Source organism: Budorcas taxicolor, chromosome 17 (genome assembly GCF_023091745.1).
Source record: "Budorcas taxicolor isolate Tak-1 chromosome 17, Takin1.1, whole genome shotgun sequence".
NCBI classification, from domain to species: Eukaryota; Metazoa; Chordata; class Mammalia; order Artiodactyla; family Bovidae; genus Budorcas; species Budorcas taxicolor.
Genome location: NC_068926.1, coordinates 6808451 through 6835745, shown reverse-complemented (window position 1 = coordinate 6835745; position 27295 = coordinate 6808451). Strand labels below are relative to the sequence as shown.

General features: G+C 46.3%; 1 protein-coding gene across 9 annotated transcripts in view; it reads left to right on the top strand.

The window, feature by feature from the left end:
- Positions 1-27295, top strand: part of FHIP1A (FHF complex subunit HOOK interacting protein 1A) — a 305419-nt gene that overhangs the window by 223349 nt on the left and 54775 nt on the right. For all 9 annotated transcript variants that reach the window (XM_052655131.1, XM_052655122.1, XM_052655124.1 and 6 more), the window contains 2 exons: positions 4955-5113; positions 7222-7308. In XM_052655131.1, the coding sequence (XP_052511091.1) occupies positions 4955-5113; positions 7222-7308 (246 nt within the window). The remainder of the gene's footprint in view (positions 1-4954; positions 5114-7221; positions 7309-27295) is intronic.

The following is a 27295-nucleotide window of genomic DNA, read 5'->3' as shown; positions in this document are numbered from 1 at the left end:
ATAGTTATTCCCAGCTTCTTAGTCAGACAAATTAAGCCTGTCTTTATGAATTCATCTTCAAAGGCTCAAAGTGGTTAAGGAATCGGGAATACGCAGAGTTAAAGCCTTTGTTCTGCGGTTAATTTAGCATGAGTTAGCAAATGTAATTGATTTTAAAAATGTGGCATCAAGATTAGATTTCCCTTCAAGGAGAACTTTTGGTCTCTGTTCTCTGTTTCCAGAGGTTTCTGATTTATAACAAGGAGCTCACTGGGGTCACATTCAAAACGGGAATTAAAGTGATTTGTTTGGGTTTGCTGACAAGGAGTTAGATGCTTTAAATAGGGGACATTCTTTCTTGGGACTGCAGATGCCCTGATTTTGAAAAAGAGATAACACTCTGTCTTGTTGACTGCTGTATATCCTATACTTAACATCGTGCCTGTCCTGAGGGTGCTCAGCGACTTTTTTTTTTAAATGAGAGACTGAGTGAATGAGTGAATAAAGGTCACTAGGAAACAGCAGAGAAATGTATATGATCTTTTGATTTTTCCAGTGTTGAAACGGTCCATCTCTTTCCCTTGCTGCCCTCACGCACCCAGCCGTGGCTACTATTCCCCGCCCCGCCCCCTCCCAGCCCTGCACCCACTCCCTCCCGTAGCGTCAGTCATCCGGTTTCTCTGCCCCACAACCTCCAGGTACCCTTATTGGCGGATGTATTACTCAGGGAAAGTACTGCTAGGGTCTGACCAGACAGATCACCCCAGTCTGCGGTGTGGACGGGAGTGAACTAACTGGTGAGGTGGGGTGAGAGAGAGAAGACAGACCTTAAACTAGCAAACGCAAGGAAGGCAGTTGCTGTACAGAGGGCTGCAGGGGGTGCTGTGGGAGCAAGCCAGGGGAAAGGGGAGGCGACAGTTGGTAGATACTTCTTCAAAGTATGGCATGCCTGGAGCTACACCTCCTGGCTTTCCATGGCTGATGGCAGGCGCTATGGATTGTCACAGCTCATCATCTGAACCTCCCTTCCCTTCTCTCTCTGGTCTGTATAAAGCCTGAGGTCTCATCTTTTTGCCTTTTCATAGCGTTCATGGGCTTCTCAAGGCAAGAGCACTGAAGTGGTTTGCCGTTCCCTTCTCCAGAGGACCACGTTTTGTCAGAACTCTCCACCGTGCCCTAAGTGCATGGCTCATAATTTCACTGAGTTAGACAACGCTGTGGTCCATGTGATCAGTTTGATCAGTTTTTTGTGGTTGTGTTTTTCATTCTGTCTACTCTCTTACGATTATACAGTGGAAGTGACAAATAGATTCAAGGGATTAGATCTGATAGAGTGCCTGAAGAACTATGGACAGGGGTTTGTGACATTGTACATGAGGCAATGATCAAGACCATCCCCAAGAAAAAGAAATGCAAAAAGGCAAAATCGTTATCTGATGAGGCCATACAAATGGCTGAGAAAAGAAGAGAAGCAAAAGGCAAAGGAGAAAAGGAAAGATATACCCATTTGAATGCAGAGTTCCAAAGAACAGCAAGGAGAAATAAGAAAGCCTTCCTTAGTGATCAATGCAAAGAAATAGAGGAAAACAATAGAATGGGAAAGACTAGAGATCTCTTCAAGAAAATTAGAGATACCAAGGGAATATTTCATGCAAAGATGGGCTCAATAAAGGACAGAAATGGTATGGACCTAACAGAAGCAGAAGATATTAAGAAGAGGTGGCAAGAATACACAGAAGAACTCTACAAAAAAGATCTTCACGACCCATCATGATGATGTGATCACTCACCTAGAGCCAGACATCCTGGAATGTGAAGTCAAGTGGGCCTTGGAAAGCATTGCTATGAACAAAGCTAGTGGAGGTGATGGAATTCCAGTTGAGTTATTTCAAATCCTGAAAGATGATGCTGTGAAAGTGCTGCACTCAATAAGCCAGCAAATTTGGAAAACTCAGCAGTGGCCACAGGACTGGAAAAGGTCAGTTTTCATTCCAATCCCAAAGAAAGGCAATGCCAAAGAATGCTCAAGCTACCGGACAATTGCACTCATCTTACATGCTAGCAGAGTAATGTTGAAAATTCTCCAAGCCAGGCTTCAACAGTACGTGAACTGAGAACTTCCAGGTATTCAAACTGGATGTAGAAAAGGCAGAGGAACCAGAGATCACATTGCCAACATCTGTTGGATCATCAAAAAAGCAAGAGAGTTCCAGAAAAACATCTGCCTTATTGACTATGCTGAAGCCTTTGACTGTGTGGATCACAACAAACTGTGGAAAATTCTTTAAGAGATGGGAATACCAGACCACCTGACCTGCCTCCTGAGAAATCTGTATGCAGTCAGAACCAGACATGAAACAACAGACTGGTTCCAAATAGGGCAAGGAGTATGTCAAGGCTGTGTGTATTGTATAAGTTAAATAAGTATTGCTTATTAACTTATATGCAGAGTAGATCATGCGAAATGCCATACTGGATGAAGTGCAAGCTGGAATCAAGATTGTCGGGAGAAATATTAATAACCTCATATATGCAGATGACACCACCCCACCCTTATGGCAGAAAGCGAAGAAGAACTAAAGAGCCTCTTGATGAGGGTGAAAGAGGAGAGTGAGAAAGTTGGCTTAGAACTCAACATTCAAAAAACTAAGATCATGGCATCAGGTCCCATCACTTCTTGGCAAATAGATGGGGAAAAAGTAGAATCATTGAAAGGTTTTCTTTTCTTGGGCTCCAAAATCACTGCAGATGGTGACTGCAGCCATGAAATTAAAAGACGCTTGCTCCTTGGAAGAAAAGCTATGACTAACCTAGACAGCATATTAAAAAGTAGAGACAGTACTTTTCTGACAAAGGTCCGTCTAGTCAAGGCTTTGGTTTTTCCAGTGGTCATGTATGGATGTGAGAGTTGGACCATAAAGTTAAGTTCCGAAGAATTGATGCTTTTGAACTGTGGTGTTAAAGAAGACTCTTAAGAGTCACTTGGACTGCAAGGAGATCCAACCAGTTCCTCCTAAAGGAAATCAGTTCTGGGTGTTCATTGGAAGGTCTGATGTTGAAGCTGAAACTCCAGTACCTGATGCGAAGAACTGACTAATTGGAAAAGACCCTGATGCTGGGAAAGATTGAAGGCAGGAGGAGAAGGGGATGACAGAGGAAGAGATGGTTGGATGACGTCATCACTTCAATAGACATGAATTTGAGCAAGCTCTGGGAGTTGGTGATGGACAGGGAGGCCTGGTATGCTGCAGTCCAAGGGACTGCAAAGAGTCGGACACGACTGAGCGACTGAACTGTACTGAACTGAACTAAGGTCTCATCTCCATGCGATGGCTCCAGAGGTCTGTCTACTGGACTTTCCACTGGTTTGTCCCTTCAGTTCAGAACACTGCAGGGTCTGATTCAGGCATGCCTTGCCAGGCTCCTTCCACCTCTAACTCTACACTCCAGTAATATTGCACTTCTCTTTATTTCTGGAAGGTACCATCTTTTTTTGCTCCTTTATGCTTTTTACATCCTCTGCTCGAAATATTCTTGCTTCCAACAATAAAAGAGCTTTTTTTTTAAAAAAAATAATGAAGCTCAGTAAGAACTTTTTCTGGCTCTTACTCATTCTTCAGCAGCTCTTGGATATCACTTCTTCTGAGAACATTTCATGCTCCTAACACTCCAAGTCTGGGTTTATCCATGGTGGCATATTTTCTGTGATGCAGTCTGAGCATTTATGTACACTCCTATAATGGCCTGTTCATCTCAATTTTATTAGTCTGTGGGATTGGTGAATACTTTGCTATTTCTTCTCTGGGCCTAACTCAGAAGGGGCTGTTTTCTTCACTGCTTCTATCCCGTTTGAGCTCCTTATAACCTTAGGTTTACCTAGAGCAGCACCTTTCACAGGTCACGCCCTTGTTTCTGTTCTGGGCACTTCCTGTCCATCCTTTGCACATCTTCCAGGTCAGCATCCCTAAGGTGCTGGCTCGCATCACTTCCCTGTACCGTGAAATCCATTGTTTCCCTCAGTTCTGTTTCCCACAGGGTAAAACTAGCAGGCACTCAGCATAAATGAGTGTCTGCTAATTTTTTCTACATTTTCTACATTTCTGTCTTGGTTTAAGGCATCAGCATTTTCTTAACGACCAAGCTGGAAAACGCGACAGTGTGGAATTCTCCCTGATCCTCAGTGACTGAACCCGAGCGCAGTCAGTGTCACACAGGGGCAGAGCAGGGGGAGGAGGCAAACCTCGAGACTTTGGGTCAAGCCTGGGCTGGGGGGTACTTCAGGCAGAGCACCCTCCTCTCCACCCGACCTGTGAGCCTGCTCTCCCTTCACCCTTTCTCCCTGCTGCCGTTGCTTCAGTTTAGACCTCTTTAGCTCAGTTTGAAATGTCCTCATCTCATCTAGCTGACCCACGACCCCCCCAGTTGTTTCTCCTAGACTTTGTGGAGATGAGATGAAAGTGCCTTCTAAAGTGTCCACGTGCGCGTGTCAGCCATGACCTTGAACACGGCTGCCGGATCTTTCTCATCCAGCTGCTCACGGTTCTCCTGTGACGTCTTCTGGCCCGGCCGCCTCAGTCCCAGGCGCTCCCGGTGGACAGGGGTGTGGGCTGTGTTGGGTGTGCGCTCAGCGCTGTGTGATAGAACACGTTGTTGCTGAGTTCGCTCCTCTCCTGCACACACGTGAGGGCCGTAACCACGTTTCCTTCATCTTGCGTCTGTCTCCCTCCCTCCCCCCACCCCAGCCCAGCGTCGGCCCGACACGCCCGTAGTATCCGTGGACCCGGTGCTTCTGTTCCCCCTCCCGCCTCCTTCCAGGAGCCTTCCGGGTTCCCTCCAGGCCGACTGCCTCTAATGCGGGAACCCCTCGCTACCTAAAGTGCAGTCTGGGCTCGCGGTCGAGGCGCCGCTTGGGAGCCACGGTTGCAGGTGAAGAGCTCAGGGAAAGTACTGATCGCACTTCTGTTTCTGAACCCAGGTGCTTGCGACGGGGCTCAGTGGCCTGTACTCCTCCCTGCCTACCAAGCTGGAGGAGAAAGGCGAGGGGTGGCACTGCCTGCTGAGGGACGACTGGCTCCTTCTCCCGCCGCTCGTCCAGTTCATGAACTCGCTGGAGTTCTGCAACGCCGTCATTCAGGTGAGCGGCCCATTCAGGATACAGGCGGTAGGCTGAGTCAGCTGATCACATCAGCAGTTCCTTCTCTTATTGCAGTCAATGTTTCTGGAACACTAATGCTTTACTTTAAGCCTATTGAATGTCCTGGAAGAGTAAAAATGTTGGTTTATAGGCTTGGGGGAAGTTTTAATTGAGAAAAAAAAAAAGAGTAGATTTTCTTTATCTTCCTTATAAAAAGTGTTAATTCTGTTTTGATTATCCATTTAACCATCAAAAATAAGTTCAGTGCCGGACTCATTAAATAGATATTTTTAGGCTTCTAAGTACTCCAAATTATACCATTTTTACTTCAAGGTCTTCTTGGGAGTCTACAAAGCAAAACACTTTATTTTGCTTAATTGTGCATAGTACATAAAGGACATTGTTATCTCAATTGAATTTAGAAGACGTTAAGCATCTTCTTAGCAACACAAATTAAATTTGCTTTGAAATTGGCCTGCTTCGGGGGAAAAACAGCCACTGAACTCAAGTATATTTGGCTTTTTGATTAGATTTTTACCTTCAAATTTCTTGTTACTGTTTTCAATAAAAAATCAGATCATATATATACTTAAGGGTGTAGTAGGTTTTCACTGAAAAATGTTTTATTTCTATATAGGACAAATATTGCCTTAATACTAGATTTATTAAGAAATAAAATTTCTTTATGATGATTGTAAGGGGAAAAATGTTAGTTATAATTTGTTTATCTACCAAATGAAAAAATAGCTTCTGGGAGAAAATGCAAGTAAATTACTTCAGTCCCCGTCTCATTTTTATTGCTAAGTCAAAGGAGATTTTATTTATGTATAAGATAAATGGATTACATCTTAAGTTATTTTTTTCCTTTAATATTATAGTCTATCAACATTCTCTTGCAGAATTTTGTGAAAATAAAAAAGATGGAACTATTAGTTTCTCCCCAAATGTACACAGAGAGTGAGATTATCAGTAATTTAAAGATCTAGGCACACTTCCCTAGAAATTGCTTTTTACTTTAGTGTTTGACTCTTTTTAGTTTTTTAAAGAAAGAGAAAGCTAACAGGCATGGTTGAGAACAGAGATATAGTTTATATCTTATTCTGAGACTGAAGCCGTATACTTTTAAGATTTTTTGTTTGGGGGTACTACTGAAAAGATTACAGTTGACCTTTGCACCTGCAGGTTTCACAGCTGTGAATTCCACCAACAGCAGATCTGAAAGTATTTCCAGAAGAATCCAGAAAGTTCCAAAGGGCAAAACTTGAATTACTGAATGCCAGCAACTGTTTACATAGCATTTATATTGTAGTTACTATTTGTATTGTATTAGGCATTATAAAGTAATTTAGAGATGATTTATAGTATATGGGAAGACATATGTAGATTATATGAAAACACTATGCCATTTTTATTTATAAGAGACTTAAACATCCACAGATTTTGGTATTGTGGCAGTGGGGGCTGGTCATCCCAGAACCAATTCCCCACAGATACCGGGGATGATTGTATTTATAAAAGATGTCAATAAGGCTTATCCATACTAAATATATTTTGAAAGTTAAATATAGGAAATGTTGTACCTCTGATAATGTTTTCTGCTTTTTAGCATTATCTGTTTTTTATGAAAAGATTTTCTAAATGCCTTCCTCCCCAATGTAAATGATTTTTATCAGAGAATGCATTTCAAAATGAGAATTTTTTTCTGCTGACAAAATGAATGGTTTTAATTGTCCGTTTTGACAGTTATTTTTTAAAAATTAGTCGCAAGTTGAGATAGGACATAGATGAAGTTACGGAGCAAAAATTATCCATTCCAGTTTGTTGACTTTAATATATGAGCCCATGTACATATTCAGTCTATTTATTACATGTTTTTTATTTTTTTCCAAACAGAAATCTAAAATTACTGGTTTTAAACTTTGGGAGTCCAGGCTATTTATTTATACTGGGATAAACCATCTGGAAAAATCACCTGGTGGTTTGAAGTGTCAGTTATTCTTCAGCCATGAAATAAATGGCGAACATTTGGACTTCCTTTCTGAATTCAGGCTTGATTTTAAGAAGATCTAAAGATTGTCTTTTTCATGACTGTTTGTTTTCTCTCTTAGGTGGCTCACCCTTTGATTCGTAATCAGCTTGTCAATTATATTTACAACGGATTCTTGGTACCCGTCTTGGCTCCAGCTCTCCATAAGGTCAGTGACTGGCTGATGTCACCTCTTGTCTGTTTCTTGTACAACTGATAGAAGCCGAGGAAGGAAGACACAGTGTCATTGACTTGGTGGTAACTTAGCTTTATTTTCTTCTCATTTCATCCATGTTCCTTACCAGTGTCAATTACAGATCTTAATGATGGTGACAGCTTAAGTCTGACAGGATTCATTTGATGTGTCGAGTAGAGCCCTGTGAATATCAAGCAAGCTGGTGTAAATGAACATTGGCATCTGGACTGATTCTTGTGTCTACTTGATTTCATAGGTAGTGGCGCTAAGAGTTGGACATGACTGAGTGACTTCACTTTCACTTTTCACTTTCACGCACTGGAGAAGGAAATGGCACCCCACTCCAGTGTTCTTGCCTGGAGAATCCCAGGGACGGGGGAGCCTGGTGGGCTGCCGTCTGTGGGGTCACACAGAGTCAGACACGACTGAAGCGACTCAGCAGCAGCAGCAGCAGCCATGGCTCATAGTTTCATTGAGTTAGACAAGGCTGTGGTCCATGTGATCAGTTTGGTTAATTTTCTGTAATCGCGGTTTTCATTCTGTCTGTCCTCTGATGGATAAGGATAAGAGGCTTATGGAAGCTTCCTGATGGGAGAGACTGACAGAGGGGGAAACTGGGTCTTGTTCTGATGGGCGGGGCCATGTTCAGTTTGGTTCAGTTGCTCAGTTCTGTCCGACTCTTTGCGACCCTATGGACTGCAGCACGCCAGGCCTCCCTGTCCATCACCAGCTCCCAGAGTTTACCCAGACTCACGTCCATTGAGTCGGTGATGCCATCCAACCATCTCATCCTCTGTCATCCCCTTCCCCTTCTGCCTTCAATCTTTCCCAGCATCAGAGTCTTTTCCAATTAGTTGCTTCTTCACATCAGGTGGCCAAAGTATTGGAGTCTCAGCTTTAACATCTGTCCTTCCAATGAATATTCAGGGTTGATTTCTTTTAGGATGGACTGGTTGGATCTCCTTGCAGTCCAAGTGACTCTTAAAGAGTCTTCTCCAACACCACAGTTCAAAAGCATCAATTCTTCAGCACTTAGCTTTCTTTATGGTCCAACTCTCACATCCATACACGACCACTGGGAAAACCATAGGTTTGACTAGATGGACCTTAGTCGGCAAAGTAATGTCTCTGCTTTTTAATATGCTGTCTAGGTTGGTCATAGCTTTTCTTCCAAGGAGTAAGTGTCTTTTAATTTCATGGCTGCGGTCACCATCTGCAGTGATTCTGGAGCCCAAGAAAAGAAAAGTCTCTCATTGTTTCCACTGTTTCTCCATCTATTTGCCAAGAAGTGATGGGACCGGATGCCATGATCTTTGTTTCCTGAATGTTGAGCTTTAAGCCAACTTTCTCACTCTCCTCTTTCACTTTCATCAAGAGGCTCTTTAGTTCTTCTTCATTTTCTGCCATAAGGGTGGTGTCATCTGCATATCTGAGGCTATTGATATTTCTCCCAGCAATCTTGATTCCAGCTTGTGCTTCCTTCAGCCCAGAATTTCTCATGATGTACTCTGCATACAAGTTAAATAAGCAGGGTGACAATATACAGCCTTGACGTACTCCTTTTCCTATTTGGAACCAGTCTGTTGTTCCATGTCCAGTTCTAGTTGCTTCCTGACCTGCATACATGTTTTTCAAAAGGCAGGTCAGGTGGTCTGGTATTCCCATCTCTTTCAGAATTTTCCAGTTTGTTGTGATCCACACAGTCAAAGGCTTTGGCATAGTCAATAAAGCAGAAGTAGATGTTTTTCTGGAACTCTCTTGCTTTTTTGATGATCCAGAAGATGTTGGCAGTTTGATCTCTGGTTTCTCTGCCTTTTCTAAATCCAGCTTGAATATCTGGAAGTTCATGGTGCATGTATTGTTGAAGCCTGGCTTGAAGAATTTTGAGCATTACTTTGCTAGTGTGTGAGATGAGTGCAGTTGTATGATAGCTTGAGCATTCTTTGGCATTGCCTTTCTTTGGGCTTGGAATGAAAACTGACCTTTTCCAGTCCTGTGGCCACTGCTGAGTTTTCCAAATTTGCTGGCATATTGAGTGCAGCACTTTCACAGCATCATCTTTCAGGATTTGAAATAGCTCAACTGGGATTCCATCACCTCCACTGGCTTTGTTCATAGTGATGCTTCCTAAAGGCCCGCTTGACTTCACGTTCCAGGATGTCTGGCTCTAGGTCAGTGATCATACCATTGTGATTTTCTGGGTCATGAAGATCTCTTTTGTATAGTTGTCCTGTGTATTCCTGCCACCTCTTCTTAGTATCTTCTGCTTCTGTTAGGTCCATACCATTTCTGTCCTTTATCGAGCCCGTCTTTGCATGAAATGTTCCCTTGGTGTCTCTAATTTTCTTGAAGAGATCTCTAGTCTTTCCCATTCTGTTCTTTTTCTCTATTTCTTTGCACTGATCACTGAGGAAGGCTTTCTTATCTCTCCTTGCTATTCTTTGGAACTCTGCATTCTAAAGGGTATACCTGCCCTTTTGTCCTTTCCCTTTTGCCTCTCTTCTTTTCACAGCTATTTGTAAGGCCTCCCCAGACAGCCATTTTGCTTTTTTGCATTTCTTTTCCATGGGGATGGTCTTGATCCCTGTCTCCTGTACAATATCACCAACCTCCATCCATAGTTCATCAGGCACTCTGTCTATCAGATCTAGGCCCTTCAATGTGTTTCTCACTTCCACTGTATAATTGTTAGGATTTGAATTAGGGCATACCTGAATTGTCTAGTGGTTTTCCCTACTTTCTTCAATTTAAGTCTGAATTTGGCAATAAGGAGTTCATGATAAGTTCATAATAAGGGGCCATGTTCAGTAAATCTTTAGTCCATATTCTATCGGTGGGCAGGGCTGTGTTCCCTCCCTGATGCTTGACCTGAGGCCACACTGTGAAGGTAATGAAGATAATGGCAGCCTCCTTCAAAAGTTCCCCTGCAGGCACACTGCACTCAGTGCCCCCCACCCTGGAGCAGGGCACCTCTGGCCTGCGTCTCTGCCAGAGACACTCATAGACTTGTCTGGCTTAGTCTCTTGTGGGGTCACTGCTCCTTTCTCCTGGGTCCTTTTATTTTTTGTGCCTTGCAAGAGTCTGTTTCCCCAGTCCTGTGTAAGTTCTGGCGGCTCCAAGAGGGCTTATGCCATACTGAGGTCTGCCGTATCCAGACCACTGCTGACCGGCACCTCCACAGGAGACACTCAGACAGAGTTCTGGCTCAGCCTCTGAGGGTTGGGCCTGTGTTCCGTGCCTTTCCCAGGTCTGAGCAGTTCAGGCAACCAGGTGCTTGGGGAGCACTGTCCCAGGTGGACCCTGTGTCTTACTCACCACCCAAGTCCTGCCGCTGGGTTTCCTGGGGGTGCCACCAGAGCGCCGTCTCAGGCATGCCTGTCTCCTCTGGGGAGCTCATCTCAGGCTGCGACCCTCCTGGCGGATGTCAGCCATCCAGGATCCCAGGAAGACATGTTTAGCAGCTGGAAGCCTGCTCACAGTTTGTTGGAAGATGCCCTCTTGAGGCTGAGATTGCAGCAGCCCCATGCCTCGGGCTCTGGCCGTCCTGAGCCTGCCTCTCTGCCTCCGGGTGGGGAGGGCCCGTACACAGCCCGCTTGCTCTCCTTTGGTATTCGCTCAGTCCTTTGTTTTGTGAGCTGGCCAGGCTGCTCACTAGGTTGTTAGGTTAGAACCTTTGGCAGGAAAGTTCTCTTTTCCGCAGTTGCAGTTCAGTTCAGTTCAGTCGCTCAGTCGAGTTTGACTCTTTGCAACCCCATGAATCGCAGCACGCCAGGCCTCCCTGTCCTTCACCAACTCCCAGAGTTCACTCAGACTCAAGTCCATCGAGTCAGCCATCCAGTCATGCCATCCAGGCATCTCATCCTCTGTTGTCCCCTTCTCCTCCTGCCCCCAATCCCTCCCAGCATCAGACTCTTTTCCAATGAGTCAACTCTTTGCATGAGATGGCCAAAGTACTGGAGTTTCAGCTTCAGCATCATTCCTTCCAAAGAAATCCCAGGGCTAGTCTCCTTCAGAATGGACTGGTTGGATCTCCTTGCAGTCCAAGGGACTCTCAAGAGTCTTCTCCAACACCACAGTCTGAAAGCTTCAATTCTTAGGCACTCAGCCTTCTTTAACATCACTCTGAATTTCTTATGATTCTCTTCTTTTATGTAATGAATCAATGGATATATTTTCTATTGTGAGATGTCAAGAGACATCCATGGACCTAGAATTCTAATTTTAAAGAGTTTCGCCTTACTAAGTAAAGAGACATATACAGTATTTAATTTGGAGGATCTTTGTCAAGTTATTTAATTACCAGCCCTGGCAGGGAGAGAAGCAAGAAGCAACCTACCGCGTGCATTTTGATGGCATGCTCACTCTTGTGGGTCTGATGGTCCACTTTGAAGAACACCTGAGCATGGCGACTTTGCAACTTGGCTGTGATGCTGGTGGCCGTTCCTGTTCAGAGCTTTAGGTCTCGATGGAAGATGTTCCCCTTTCTCACCGTTTAGTGCCTTTGAGCACAGGGAGGTGTTTTCCAAAGCAAACAGCATACCTAGTTTGGCTACAGTTTTTGTGTTACTTCTGTGTTCAGGAAGTATTGTTATTATAGAAATGAACCTTGTATCTGCTTCCGTGTTATCTTTCTGTTAAATACCGTGCTCTTCTCATGGAGGGCTGGGTGTCCTGTGTTGAAGGTCTATAAGCCTCTTCATGGAAGAATTTTCCTTTATGGGAGGATAGAATGGTGCCCTGAAAATTCCTTGGCAGTAATTATCCCCAGTATACTGGCCTGGTAATTCCCACGGACAGAGGAGCCTTGCGGCCTCCAATCCATGACACCGCAGATTCGGACACGACTTAGCAACTAAACAACAACAGTTATTCACATACTGTCTTGCACATTTAGACTTTCTTCCTCATTTATTCTCAGCTTCTTTCTCATTGGCTGATACTAAATAAATTCCCAAGTCATTATTATGATACAGTAAATCCCCTGTGTGTGAAGCTTCAGTTGCAGTCTCTGAAGGATGAGCATGCGCCCTGTGTGTTGGCCTGTACTGCTGTACTCCACTGTAAGATAAAACATGCTTACTTTTTGTGTTTGCGTTTTCTGTACTGTTTGTGCAAAAATATTATAAGGCTGTTACAGTACAGCATTATATAACTGTCGTGTTTGTTGGGTACCTTGGCTGACTCTGTTGGATTGGCAAACAAATTGAACTTCACGAACGTGCTCTCGGAACAGAACTTGTTCGTAGATAGGGGACTTACTGTAGTTATAATCGTAATCGTTATCTGTTCAGGATATTTTATGTTATTTTAATTAGCATACCTTAAGTTACAAATATTAATGATAGCTCTTTATCCACAATCGAGATTGAGATTCACCTCAGAGAGCTGTTAGGAAGCTCTGACTGGTCTCTGAGTGCCTTCCCTTCATAGCACTTAGCACAAGTGGAATTAAATTATTCAAAGTGCGGACCTTGGGTAATGTCTCCACAGAGCTCTGCCTGCTTCTTGAGGGTAGGGTTCACCCCCGCTTTGTTGACTGGGGGATCTCCGGTGCTGAGCGCAGAGCCTTGGACCTGGGAGCCTGAGTAAACAGCACACGTATGGAATGATGTTTGCTAAAACGTTGAACACTCGGTACATTTCCAGACAGTGGTTCGTAGAGGAAAATTACAGCACCCACATATAGGAACTAATATTGTTCTCAATTATGCCCGTAATTAAACTATGGGACGTAAAAGTCATCAAGTTATTAATACATGCTTATTGTGGAAAGAAACAGTCACTACTGAATATGTAAAATACAAAGTGAACATGACTATTTTAGGCTGCGTTTCTGTCCCTAACAAATTCCTTAACATTTATCCATTGCAGACCGTTTCTCCCAGGGCTGTTTAGTGAAAGGAGAGTGTTTCCTTCGTAACTTATTTTCCTCCCTTCTCTCCATTTTTCATTGGTTGTGTTGTTATCATGTAGAATGAGAAGTTTCAGGAAGAAGCAGGGCGCAGGGGGAAGGTGAAGCGCCCCTCCGCTGGCTCTCAGCTCCCCGTGTGGTGGCTGATGCCTCTCAGGAGCGCAGGACAGGGGCTCAGAGCGGGGCGGGGAGACCAGAGCTCGGTGTTTCTGAGGGGGTCCTGGTGGGAGTGCACGCACCGTGTCCTTGCTTTTGACACAGCAAGGGACACCTGGAGGCCTCAGCTCTCCTGGGCGGGCTCTGTCTGTGTCTTTCATATTCTGTGTCCCTCACTTTGCGCCTTCTTTAATATCCTAAATAAATTTCCCCCGTGGACGATCTCAGCTCCCGATTTATGTCTAACATTTTGGTTTCCTCCCTCAATGGTGGCAGTTTGCAGGGGTGAACATACTCTCACTGTCTCATAAATAGTATAAATACGTTTAGGCTTAAAAATTTTCCTGCCTCACGGTCCGTACTCACAGTGTTTCCACAGCGCTTCTTAACCAGAGATGAAGTCATTACAAAGGGTGAAGTGAGTGAAGTCGCTCAGTCGTGTCTGGCTCTTTGCGACCCCATGGCCTGTAGCCCACCAGGCTCCTCCAGCCATGGAATTTTCTAGGCAAGAGCGCTGGAGTGGGTTGCCATTTCCTTCTCCATGGGATCTTCCTGACCCAGGGATCGAGCCCAGGTCTCCTGCATTGCGAGCAGATGCTTTGTAGAGGGCAGTGAAAGGTGGCGGGGAGGCGGGCGGTTTGCCGGGAATCCTGACACGTGAAGAGCATCTCCTCCCGCCTCCTCCCCACTCTGCACACGTGTAAGATGCCTTTGCATGTGCTGTCTCTGTGCTGTCTCTTCTGTGTTGGCGCAAGAGAGTATCTGCGTAGTTTTCTGTAGTGTGTGTGTGTGTGTGTGTGTGTATCTGCGTAGTTTTCTGTAGTGTGTGTGTGTGTGTGTGTAGGCCCATAATCCCTTATTCACTCTCCAAACTTCAAGAAGTTCCGAAAGCTTCATATGGTGTTAAAATAAATAGCTTATGGTGAACGGGTGTCAGACTCACGCTCTCCGAAGGAGAGGGTTTTGCTTGCTTTGGGACCAGAGGCACAGCTTCAGGCACTCAGAGCTTCGGGTGACAAAAGTTTTATTGCAGTGCGAAAGGCATAGAGAAAGCTTCTGACACAGACTTCAGAAGGGGGCAGAGAGTGCCCCACTCAGTAGTTCCGGTCGGGCTTTATATGCTTTTTCAATTGGTTATTAACAATAGAAAGACCAGACCTACTCCCACAACATACATCTGAAGATGACAAGATTAGTCCGAAGGTTCTTGTTAAGGAGAAACGTGTCCTCAAGCAGGATGCATTGTTGTTCTATAATCATTAGCACAGAACTTAAGGCAAAGCATACCCTTGAGCAAGATGAGTTATTTCGTTGTGTAATCATTAGCTCCAGGCTTAAAGAAAGTAAGTCTTAAAGATTGTTGTAGTAACAACTCAGAGTTTGAGAAAAAAAGCATCTTATGTGACTAAGGGGAAGGAATGTAGGAAAAAGAAGCTTGTCCCTTTCTACTTGAGAGCCTTGAGCTCCTTATTAACCTACCTAAGATTAACTGTCAGAATCTGACCTTTGCTGAACTCATTTGGTGGCCAACCCAGACCTGAACTGTCTCGAGGTTATTAATTTTTATACCACTTGTGTTATATACAGACATTACCTTGTATGTTTCATGGAAGACATATTAACATGTGATTATAGAGTTTTGCCCTGGACCTGCTGGTTTGTTATGTCAGATATAACAGATGTATGTATATATTACTTTTTGAAAAGTTTTGAATTACAAAATACACATGATTTCCAGGGTTTTGGATAAGGGATTCGAGCCTATTTTGGACATTTGGGAAAGGACTCATTTCTGGAGATGGGTGAAAATCATACTTTGTAAAAATCGTGTTAAAGAAAATGACACCATGTTAATACGGTTCATTTAGGAATTAGATCCAGCCACAGATACCGACATCACATTGTCTAAAGCTGGTTATTTATGACCTTTGATTAATGGGACCACCCTTATTCAGCAAGAGCAAGTTGTGTTGTTTCTGTCTGTATGTTTAATATATCAAAGCTCAGTTTTCAAGCCTAAACATTTATTGGGATGGTCATATTAGTCTGGGTCCTCAGAGAAGAGGATGCCACAATGGGATTATATGTGCAAGGGTTTTATTAGGGGAAATGCTTGTGAGAGAGAAGGCAGGAAGAGAGACGGGGAGGGCCGGGGGGTTGTCAGGCTGCAGATCTGAGCCTGGGTGAAGGGAGGAGGCTGAGGTTGGCTGGAGTGTCCGAAGCTTCTGTGCGATATGAGCACAGCCATCAGAGGAGGCCTGCACCCCCGGGATGCCTTAGCGTCCCTCAGTAGGAGCGGCCAGTCTGGACCCTGTAGCAGTGTCACTTTTGCCTAATGTATTGTTCATGGTAGTCGCCAAGTCTGCCCACTTTCAATGGGAGATGATAAGCGTGTCGAAGAATTTGTGGCCGTATTCTGGGCATTTCCATGGTTACCGCCCTGGAACTGAAGGTTTGGAGGATCGGAGGGCTGAATGGAGAGGGCCCCTTGATGAAAACCAGGATCCTGGGACGTGGGTTATGACGTCTATGACGGAGTCGGGAGATAAATAGTCAAACTTCATTCTCCTTCCTCCCTCTTTTCTCCTGGACTCCACTGGGTGAACCCAAGTGGAATCCAGGTGGCAAGGGAATCCTGGAGAAAAAAGTGGCGCAAAGAGAGCAGGGTGAAAAAGATGGAGAGTAGGTCCAGACGGGAACGTGGAAGTGGTCAGCACGCATCTATAGCCGCCTCAGCATCGCTGCTCCCCAGTGCAGCCGCTGTGTGCCCCTTGCCAGATGATTGTGCTTAGGCACTCAGTCGTGTCTGACTCTTCGCGACTCCTGGGACTGTAGCCCACCAGGCTGCTCTGGCCGTGAAATTTTCCAGGCCAGACTATTAGAGTGGGTTGCCATTTCCTCCTCCAGGGGATCTTCCCGACCCAGGGATCGAACCCACCTCCCCTGTGCCTCCTGCATTGCAGATTCTTTACCTGCTAAGCCTTCAGGGAAGCCAAGTCATTAAATGCATTCTAGACATTTGTTTAAAATGTTGGAATTTTAAAGAATCACTTTATTTACAAACCCACGGCTTCTGACTCCTGGACCGGAGCTGTCTGCTTTCCCTCTGACCTCCACCCTTCAGAGCCTCCTGTTCTTCTTTAGTCTCCTTTTCTGCCCTACATGGGGGCATGCCCAGGGCCTGGGCTCTGCTGATCAACCAGGATCAACTACCAGCGGAATCTCTGCCTGAGTGGCCTGCTGTGCCCTCAGACTGTCAAAGCCACGCTCACATGATCTGTTTCTCCCTGGCCTCCTTAGGACAGTCTCTGTGTACCTCCTTGGTGGGAGTGATATCATTTACCCCCAGTTGCCAGCCTTGTCCCATATGGTTCTTTTTGTTGTTTTTTTATTGGAGGATAACTGCTTTACAGTACTGCGTTGGTTTCTGCCATACGTCAACATGAGTCAGCCAAAGGTATGCATGTGACCCCTCCCTCCTGACCCTCCCTCCCGCCTCCCTCCCCGCCCCACCCTCCTGGGTTGTCACAGAGGCCTGGGTTGAGCTCCCTGAGTCACACAGCAGATTCCCAGCTGCTGTCTGTTTCCCGTTGGTGCTGTGTTTGTTTCTGTCTCTCTCAGTCCATCCCGCCCGCTCCTTCCCCCGCTGCGCCCACACGTCTGCCCTCCGTGTTCCACTGCTGCCCTGCAGATGGGTACATCAGTGCCATCTTCCTAGATCCCATATGCTTGTGTTACCCTGCTCACTTCTGCTTCTTCTCCCGACAGTGTCCCTGCGGGTCACCCTCTGCACACACCTCGATGTGGGTCTCATCGCAGCCACCTCTTTCTGCGGGTTGTCGCGCACATCACTGCTAGATTAAGTTTACTGAAACGCATCTTTTCTTAGAAAAAAATTGTGTATTCGTTTGGCTGTTTATTGCGTCATGCAGGCTCTTTCACTGTGGTGGCACACAGGCTGTCGTTGTGGTGCTTGGCCTTAGTTGTTCTGCAGCATGTGGGATTCTTGCTCCCCCAGCGGGGATCGAACCCGAATCTCCTGCATTGCATGGCAGATTCTTAATCACTGGACCACCAGGGAAGTCCCTGAAGACCGTATAAACGTCCACTTTCCTCTCAGCCTTGAGTGACCGATCCCCTAGGCCTCACCAGTCTGCACGCAGCTCCAGGTCCCCGCTTCACACCCTCCTTGTTCTGGCGTTGGGGCCTCTCCTGTACTCACTCTTCCCTCGAGTCTCACTCTCTGCAAGGGGCAGCTTAGACCCCACCCCTTCCTCAGCTGTCCCTGACTTGGGGGCTCTGGGCTCTCCTAGCATCTGTGGCTCAGTGTCTGTGTGGTCACTGGACACTCCTGTCTCTGCTGGAGGATCTCATGATCCTGCTTCCCTGCTGCTAAGTCGCTTCAGTCGTGTCCGACTCTGTGCGACCCCATAGATGGCAGCCCACCAGACTCCCCTGTCCCTGGGATTCTCCAGGCAAGAACACTGGAGTGGGTTGCCATTTCCTTCTCCAATGCGTGAAAGTGAAGTCGCTCAGTCGTGTCTGACACTTAGCAACTCCATGGACTGCAGCCCACCAGGCTCCTCGTCCATGGGATTTTCCAGGCAAGAGTACTGGAGTGGTACATTGCTTTCTCCATTGCCTACTTCCCTACCTCTGTCTAAAACCCCAGGACAGTCTCTATCTGCAGTTCTCCAACAGTATTTCGAGGAACCCTGGGCCTTGGTGGAGGGGGAGCCCAGTGTAAATTGCCTACATTTATGATGGAAACACAGTGACGCCTGTGGATTAACTAACTTGAAATAAGTCAGCTCAGGCATTAAATATACATACCTTTCAATCAGAGCCTACTTTTGCCAAACCGAGTTTTTGTCAGGTGCTGTGATTAAAAGCAAGTATCGTGTGGAAATCTTGGTGGAATTTCTGAGGTTGACAGTGTTGAGTCTGATTCTGAGGTTTGAGTACCCAACAGGAGTTAAGCTGTTAGGATTTAACAACATATTAAGTTGTTTGGATGTAAGTACTTAATAGATGGGATGGTTGGGTATTTCTTTTGGCTTTGGGGTGCTGTGAAAAAATGATGGATGTACTGAAGGTGCCAGAGACTAAGAAAATTTCAGAACCTCTGGCCTGTGTTGTGGGTTTTGGTGTCTCTACAGCAGGGTTTGGCAGCTATGACCTGTGGGCCAGATCTGGGCTGTGGCCTGTTTTTATTTATCCTGAGAGTTAAGTATGGTTTTTACATTCCTCTGCTGGTGGTTAATTAGCCAAAAACATGGTATATGCACACAATGGAATATTACTTAGCTTTAAAGAGGAAGGAAATTCTAGCTCGTTGTTATACAGCACGGATGAACCCAGAGGACATTATGCTAGGTGCGATAAGTCAGTCATAAAAAGACAAATACTGTATGATTCTAGAACAGTTACATTCATAGAGACAGCAGAATGGTGGTTGCCAGGGCAGGGGGAGGGGAGAGTGGGCAGTTGTTTATTGGACATGGAGTTTCAGTTTTGTAAGATGGAGAGAGTTCTGGAGATGGATGGGGATGTTGGTTGCATAGCAGTATGAATACACTTAATACTATTGGACTGTACACTTGGTATGGTGGATTTTATGTGTACTTTACCACAATTTTAAAAAAGAACTTTTTATGCTTTTCAAAAATTATTTTTTAAGGAGTATATGACAGAGACTGTATATGACTATGAAACCTAAAATACTTACTTTCAGGCCCTTTGCAGAAAGTTTGCTAACCCCGACTCGAGGGGTTAGCATGGTTCCCTGTATATTGTAGGTGATTCATAAACGTTTAAGGAGGATAATAATAGTGAAAGAACGTCCGCAGGTAGAGAGAGGTTCCCGCCCCCCCATTTTTTTTGGAATGTGGTGATCAGGCTGAGGAGCCCCAGATGAGAGCGCAAGTGGAGCAGGCTGCTTGGCTTTGCCGCCAGCTTAGAGGAGTCTTTGCCCAGGTGTGTGGTCTGGGGGCCCAGGGCTGGCGAGAGAGAGGCCAGTGGACTGTTGGCAGTTGCAGCCAAAGGTGGGTTTAGCGCCACCCGGCAGGGTTAGAGGAGGGGGAGGGCTGCGCAGAGAGCCTGCTGGGCTCCGCGTTGTCATTTTCGTCAAGTGTCTCGTGAACTTGGGTATTCTGTTCGGAGGGTTATTTTGGCTCTTTTATTTGGAGACTGTGAGGGAGTTTGGGCAGGAGTTTGGGCTCACTGCGATGGTTGGAGGCTGAGACCTTGAGAGGAGTGTGCTGAAGTAAAGGATGGGTGGAAGGGAACATAATGACACATCACCCTTTTCCACAGGCAGCTCGCAGGAGCTGGCTGCAATAACCGTGGCCTCAAAGAGCATCTGCACCTTTAGATTTTACAGAGAACAGCAGCAGTTTTTTTGTTCAGCAAATTATTCCATGCAAGTCCACTTGGAAAAACAGAAGCGAAAAACCCACCAGAAACACTGATTTTCCCACCATCTCTTGTGTGCTGAAACCCTGTCTGAGCAGTATACATGCAGAGACTGACTTCAGCCATTCCCTTAAGGACATGTGCCGGTTTCTTGTAGACCGCTGCAGAGCCTATTTGTTTGAGAATCTCGTCTTCCAAACACGTGCATACATATTCATGATCCGTATTCCGTGAGCTCAATAATTCATGGCTTATTGACTTGGGCTGATGGATGGAAGTTTTTTGGGGATTGGAGAAGATGGAGATTTTGAGAGTCTGAGAGCAGCCACACGTGAGTCACCCGCTTGCTCTTAGTGTGTCTGTGGTGAGCTGGGCCAGTGGGGCTCTTGCCAGCCAGGTATGCTTTGGACTTTCATGCCCAGTGAAACTAGTGACTGAAGGTTTTAAGCGCCATTACATGCCATCTTCAAATTATCATCATTAATAAACGTGAATGAGCTGTGATGGGGTGCCCAGTGGAGAGGAGGTTTATACCGGCCTCCTCTGCCGGCGTTTTCTCCAGTGAGGAGTAGGCTGAGCAGGCTGTCACTTAACGTCACTTGTGTGTCTTCCCTCTTGGATCTCTAGTCTTGGCGACAGGGGAGGGGCTGGGGTGGTGAGGGTAGAGACAGCCCCATACTTGCTCATCTGGAGACTTCCTGTCGCGTCTGGAAGCCTGGTGAGGCAGTGCCCCGTGCTCTCGTCTCTCATCTACCCGCGTCACCTCCTGAAGACAGACACCTGGACATTCTGTGTCTGGTTTCCAATAATGCTGTAAAACCTCATCGATCAGGTCATTCCTTCCCGTGGGAAACTGATGAAAGGAGGAAATTAGGATACCATCTTGGCCTGAAATTTGAGATTTCCTTTTCCAGATGTGGTGGTTCTTTGTTAAATCTTGCAGTTTTCCCTTGAGTCGTGGAGCTCCACACTATCCTCCAGCTCTGGCGGGGGGCGGGGTGGGGGGGGCCCATACCCAGAACTCCAGTGGGATCATATTTTTGTCTTTCCTTTGGGTATTTCTGTTTGTGCATTTCAACAGTCCCCTGCCTTCTGGACTCAGCCTCCGCAGTCACAGGCGGCCTGTCCTGCTCCCTCTGCTGGCTCCTTACTCCCTTCCTGGAGTGGCAGTGGGCTCTGTCCGTGCATGTGGGACTCGGGTTCTCACCGTGCCTGGAGTAGAGCAGTTACTTGGGGCGGTTCTGTCCTCCGGAGCGCTGGAAGCATCGCTGCGCGCCAGCCGGGGCCTGCGAACGGCTGGTCTGTGTGAGGTGAAGGGCTCTTCGGATGGGCTGGAGGGATGAGGTCGTTCCTCTCGGAAGCTGCTGCCGAGGCCTCATAGACTCCGAGCAGGCTCGGAGGGCCCAGGGCAGGGGATGGGGTCCCTCCAGGGCTGGCTGGCTGTGGGCATGGCTGAGGGCTGGGAGAGGTGAGCTCCATAAGAAGGCTTGGGGTGCCAGCTGCCACCTCAGACTTCTGCACAGCCTCGTGGTCCTGTGCAGTGCTGGGAGTCCAGGGGTGACTGAGGATCCGGGACGCAGGGGCAGAGCCCCAGCTGTCATTCTGTCCTCGTTCACCCTGGGCCTCTCAGAAGACTTCTGCGGCAGCAGAGAGGCCGGATGTGACTGTCCCTGGCGTCCATCAGAATGAGGTAATTAAAAGGCCGGTTCTGTCGAGGGCCTGCAGCTATGGGACGTGGATTGACAGTACGCTGTTAAACTTGGATTGAAAAGTTCATATTAAGTGGACCAGCTCCAGACAGCCTAAATTAATAATTGCTGTTGCCAGTGAGAGCCAGCTATTAAATAGACCTAGAAGATCCCAGTGACAGTTACAAGAGGCTTTGACTTGGAAATACTTTATTTATTAATTGAAAACTGAAAGCGTGTGCCATCTAATACATTCTATTAATGCATTTGTATTTGATTAGTACAATTTTGGGAAGCAATCTAGTTTAATGTTGCAAAATGGCCTTTGAAGTGAACCTTATTTGGACTTCTGACCCTTTGCTATTTAACTAGCAGCGTGACTGTGGCAAGTACCTTCATCTGTGTGTATATATTATCTGTGGATAATGATACTTACCTTATTGGGCTCTTGTAAAGAGCAAGTGAGATGCTGCATTGAACGAGTTTTTTGTCTCTGACACTTAGTACTAAATACCTATATTACCTGTTAACCAGCTGAATCTCTAAATGAGATGTCCTTCCCATGACACCGTATGTTACTGGACAGTGAATTTTTTTTTTAACCCATTTTTGTGGCTCAAACAATAAAGAATCTGCCTGCAATGCAGGAGACCTGGGTTTGATCCCTGGGTTGGGAAGATCCTCTGGAAGAGGGAATGGCTAACCACTCCAGTATTCTTGCTTGGAGAATTCCATGGACAGAAGAGCCTGGCAGACTACAGTCCATGAAGTTGCAAAGAGTTGGACGCGACTGAGACAGACAGACAGACACACACACACTCTCTCTCTCACTATTGGATTGGCCATAAAGTTCCTTCTGTACACTGTTACAGAAAAACCTAAACAAACTTTTTGCATACACACACATACACCACACACACCCCACACACACACACACTATTGGATTGGCCATAAAGTTCCTTCGGTAGGCTGTCACAGAAAAACCTAAACAAACTTTTTGCATACCCACACACACCACACACACACCACGCACACACCACACACACACCACACATACACCACACACACACTATTGGATTGGCCATAAAGTTCCTTCGGTAGGCTGTTACAGAAAAACATAAACAAACTTTTTGCATACACACACACACCACACACACACACACACACACACACACACACACACCACACGCAAACTATTGGAGTGGCCATAAAGTTTCTTCGGTATGCTGTTACAGAAAAACCTAAACAAACTTTTTGGCCAACCCAGTACTATAGTGTTTTGATTTTAGATAATCTGATTATTGTTCCTTATCTGCTTTTTTACGTTATTTCAGACAGCATGACTTTGGGTTTACTTTTTACTCATTCCCTCAGAACGTGGTATCTATTCAGTTGTCCATAGAGGTATTTCCCTAATCGTTCTAATTCTCAGTGTCAGACTTGAGCGTGCAGACGAGTCCCTGGGAGCGTCCTGCCCGCAGCGTCCCAGGGCTGGGGTTTGGCTCTCACAGGCTGGGCTGCAGCCCTGGCGTCTGCACGTGTGCCAGCTCCCAGGTGCTCCAGGGGCTGCTCTCGGGAGACCCTGTGGCTCTGTGGCCTTCTGTGGGCACGCAGCTCGCCGTGCTCTTTCACTGAAGTAGGATCCGGAGACATGGGCCCTAGTGTGATGCATGCTTGTGAGGACCTTAACTTTCTTAAGGATTCAGGGTTTCATGTGTACTGTACACCATTGTCAGTTTCCCAATGCTCTGGGATGCATCAGACAAGAAGGCAGGTAACACCTGGGGAAGTCATGAATGTCTTCCAAATGAGCAAGGTATTAACAGGGGCATGAGGTCTGCTTTGCCCCACGCTCAGGCCATTTTAGCCAACAAAGCAGATGACGTAGGTGAGAATGTTTTGCATAATGTAAAGCCTTAGTAGGCAGAGTGTCTAAAGGTGAGTTAGTGCAAGAGGACTGTTGGGTGGTGAGGGTGTGTTTCTGCCCCTGATGTGCACATGGTGTTTGACTGAGGGACGTACCCCCTCATAGTTCAGGATGCTGTACAAGCGCCATTACTCATCACCCTGAAATCACCTCTGCTCCTCTCCTATGTGATGCTATTCGGGTGCACAGACAGTAATGTCAATACCATAAAAGCTCCTTTCCAGTGCAAGTGCTATCAACTCAGCAGTGGGAAGACTGGCCCCTCGCTGCCATCATGTATGCCCCAGAGTATTACAAAGGCACTGCCACTCCACTCCACTGGTCCTGCCAGCACCGCGGGGCTATGGTGGAAGGGAAAAGGAGATTGTAGCTGGGGACTGCACAGCGAAGGGGGGATAGGCTGGTTTTGCAGGGTTGACTTCCATAGTGATTACTTTTGCACTTCCCACATTCTTCATATGAAGTGGAAGGATGATGCGTACAGATATTTACACCCATATACAAATGCACGTTTCTCTTTATCAGTACGTAGACGCGCCTACGAGAGTCCATTGTGCATCCCAGAACTGTTACTTGTGGGCCAGCTGTGGAGCAAAATGAAGTGTCTAGCACTTCCTGTGGAAAGCATCTGAGAATGTGGAGGTAGATTATGTTAGAAGCTATTGGAACATTCACCTGTTTGGTTTTTTTCTTAAAGAAAATCTTGTAACGAATATCTAAGGTCTTGCCCTGGGTTTCTAGCTGCTTAAGCACTGTGTCTTTGGATGTTTTGTAGATACGGGGTTCCAGGTAAGGCATGTGGGGGATGTGTGTGCAGCTAAGGCCTGGCCATATTGTTATATGGATGAAAATCTAAACCTTTCCCCTTGTTTTGCGTGTTCACAGAAGAGATAGTGGGCTAACTGGCCATAGGATTCATGGTGGCATCACCTTGGTGTTGATAGCTTCATGGTGTCTTGGGGCGTTCCTTTCTCTACAAGGTCGAATCTAATGCTGTGCCAAAACAAACAAAACCAAAAACTGTAAAACGTTGCCTAGGAAAATAGAATAGAGAGCAGAGAGCAAGGCAGGTTTATTCGCTCACTGACGTAAACCCAGATGTAGTGGTGTTCAGTGAATAAGGTCTCTGAAGAGGATTCAGTCTGATGTGGACTTGAGAGTCAGGTGGCCAGGGTCAGGATCCAAGCTCTGCCGCTTGTCACTGGGTGCCCTTGGGCAGAACCTTTAACCTCTCTGAGCCAGTTTTCTCCTTTCCATTTGGAAAACGCGGGCACTAGTAATAGTGCCTGCCATATACATTCATGACTTTAAAGTGATGTCTGGCACAGCATAAGCGCTATGTGTATGTTAGCTCTATTGTAACTGTTCGTGTGTTTACTACATACCTGTTGGAAAATCATAGTTGTAGATGGCCCAGCAGTGCTTTCGCTGACTTGTGACGCTGTACTATAATACCATTGTTATTAACTGTACGAGTATGGCGTTTGCCACGTAGCTGGAGGAATTGGGTGGAGAGCTGTAGGCATCAAGGTACTGGAGAAATAACCCAGACGTATACCTGATAGAGCCCAACTCTGACTCTTTCCCAGGCCAATCCCAAATGTCCTCTTCCTGCCTTCTCCATAGACTCTTCTCCAGTTCTCCCAGGCCACTGCTGTACACTGAGTGTGAATTAGCCTTCTGGTTAAAAGCCTGTGCCTCCCGCTCTGTGAGCTGCCCTTTCTCCTGCAACTGGACTTTTCCAGATCCTTCTCAGCCTTCAGTGTCCAGACCATATGTCAGCTCTTTCTGAAAGTCTTCATGATCAAGCTGGAAGTAGGCAATCACTCCTCACTTCTTTATTTAGATTTTTTTTTTTAATGTGGACCATTTTTAAAATCTTTGTTGAATTTGCTACAATATTGCTTCTGTTTTAAGTTTTGGTTTTTTGGCCATGAGGCATGTGGGATCTTAGCTCTCCAACCAGGGATCAAACCCATGTGCCCCTGCACTGAAGGGTGAAGCAGTCTTAACCACTGGACTGCCAGGGAAGTCCCCACTCCTCACTTCTTTAGAGTTTGGCCGGCATCACACATGTGTAAGTATGGCCCTTACACATCTCCTTGTGTGATCATCATGGGATTCCTTATCTTAGCTGCCCAACCAGGGGCAGACGCCATGCGTGTAGAGACCATACCTGTGCGTGCAGGCACCCCGTTATTGAACATACGTTAGGGCAGCATGTCTAGCACCCTGCCCTGTGATTAGCAGTTGCTGTGCCCTGTTACGGCTTCCTGGAGAGGCGATGGCACGCCACTCCCATCCTCCAGCCTGGAGAATCCCGGGGCGGGGGAGCCTGGCGGGCTGCCGTCCACGGGGTCGCGAAGAGTCGGGCACGACTGAGCGACTTTCACTTTCCTGCACTGGAGAAGGAAATGGCAACCCACTCCAGTGTCCTTGCCTGGAGAATCCCAGGGACGGGGGAGCCTGGTGGGCTGCAGTCCACGGGGTCGCGAAGAGTCGGGCACGACTGAGCGACTTTCACTTTCCTGCACTGGAGAAGGAAATGGCAACCCACTCCAGCGTTCTAGCCTGGAGAATCCCGGGGCGGGGGAGCCTGGCGGGCTGCCGTCCGTGGGGTTGCACAGAGTCGGGCACGACTGGGAGACTGAGCACGCGCCAGCGATCGTGCTGTCTTACGAGTAAACGAGTGAATGTGGGACCAGAGGTGTGGTGAGCAGGTCAGGGGGGTGTGTGGAGCAAAGGCGGGGGAGTGAGCAGGGAAAGCGGAGGAGAGGTTGAGCAGTCCAGAGCTGTTGTGCTCCATCTGGTTGGTGAGCTGTTGTTTCCCTGACAGCTGTCGGGAAAATGAGGAGCTTGAGGAAAAGGGGTGTTTCAGATTGGCTAGAGGTGTCTTTTGCTGAAAGCGAGACGACGCTTATTTGTTGTGGGGGTCCAGAAGGAAAATGACCACCTTCAAGATGGATGTTGCTGGAAAAGTATGAAGGAAGATATATTTTATAGAAGGAAGTGGAAGGAACCTGAACAAAAAATATTAGTGAAGAATTGGTGATGGATTCATGTCTAAAATATGCCCTCCACATCCAGAAGTGGAATTATATAAAGTGGGCAAGCTCTTCCTTGTCATTTTTGGCTTCAGTTGCCTACGAGATTATCAACTTTAAAATATTGACAATATATTGTCGCCATGGTTATTTATCAAGACATCAAACTGTCTGGGTAAGATGTATGATATTGATATTTGTGTTACATGCTTTAATAGAACTAGTAGATTTGGCTGGGCAGTTTTTTCTTAGCATTCTGAAGTTGAGAACTTCAAAGTCCGTTAGATTTTGGTTTCGTGGAGGAGCCATGTGGGGGCAGAGGTGAGGGGCTCTCTCATTTGTCTCCGTGTCTTTATTCCCTGACACAGTGTAGACCCAATGCTTGGCATCCAATAGCTGCCCTAGGAATGTTTTCCAGTAAATCACTGAATAACACCTCAGCTTTTCAGTGAGCAAGTTAATATCTAGTTTAAACAAATTTCAGACTGGATAGATTTCATGAAACTTACCCTTTGTGTTTAAAGTCCTCACCACATCTAAAATGCAGAGGCTGAACTGGAGATAGGAATAAACGTAATGTGTTAACATGTACTCGTGAGTTCAGTGCTGGACCTAGAGGTGGTTTAGCCTCAGCGCCCCATTTTTCAGATAACAACACTGAGGACTAGAGAGGTTAGGTGACTTCTCAGGCTCACACAGCTGCTTGTGGCCGAGTTTGGACCCAACTGAGATCTCCAGAATATGAGGCTTCAGTATCATTTCTCCCCTTTACTCTCCTCAGAGTAAATCTTGCTTACATGAGTCCTTCCATGACGTAACT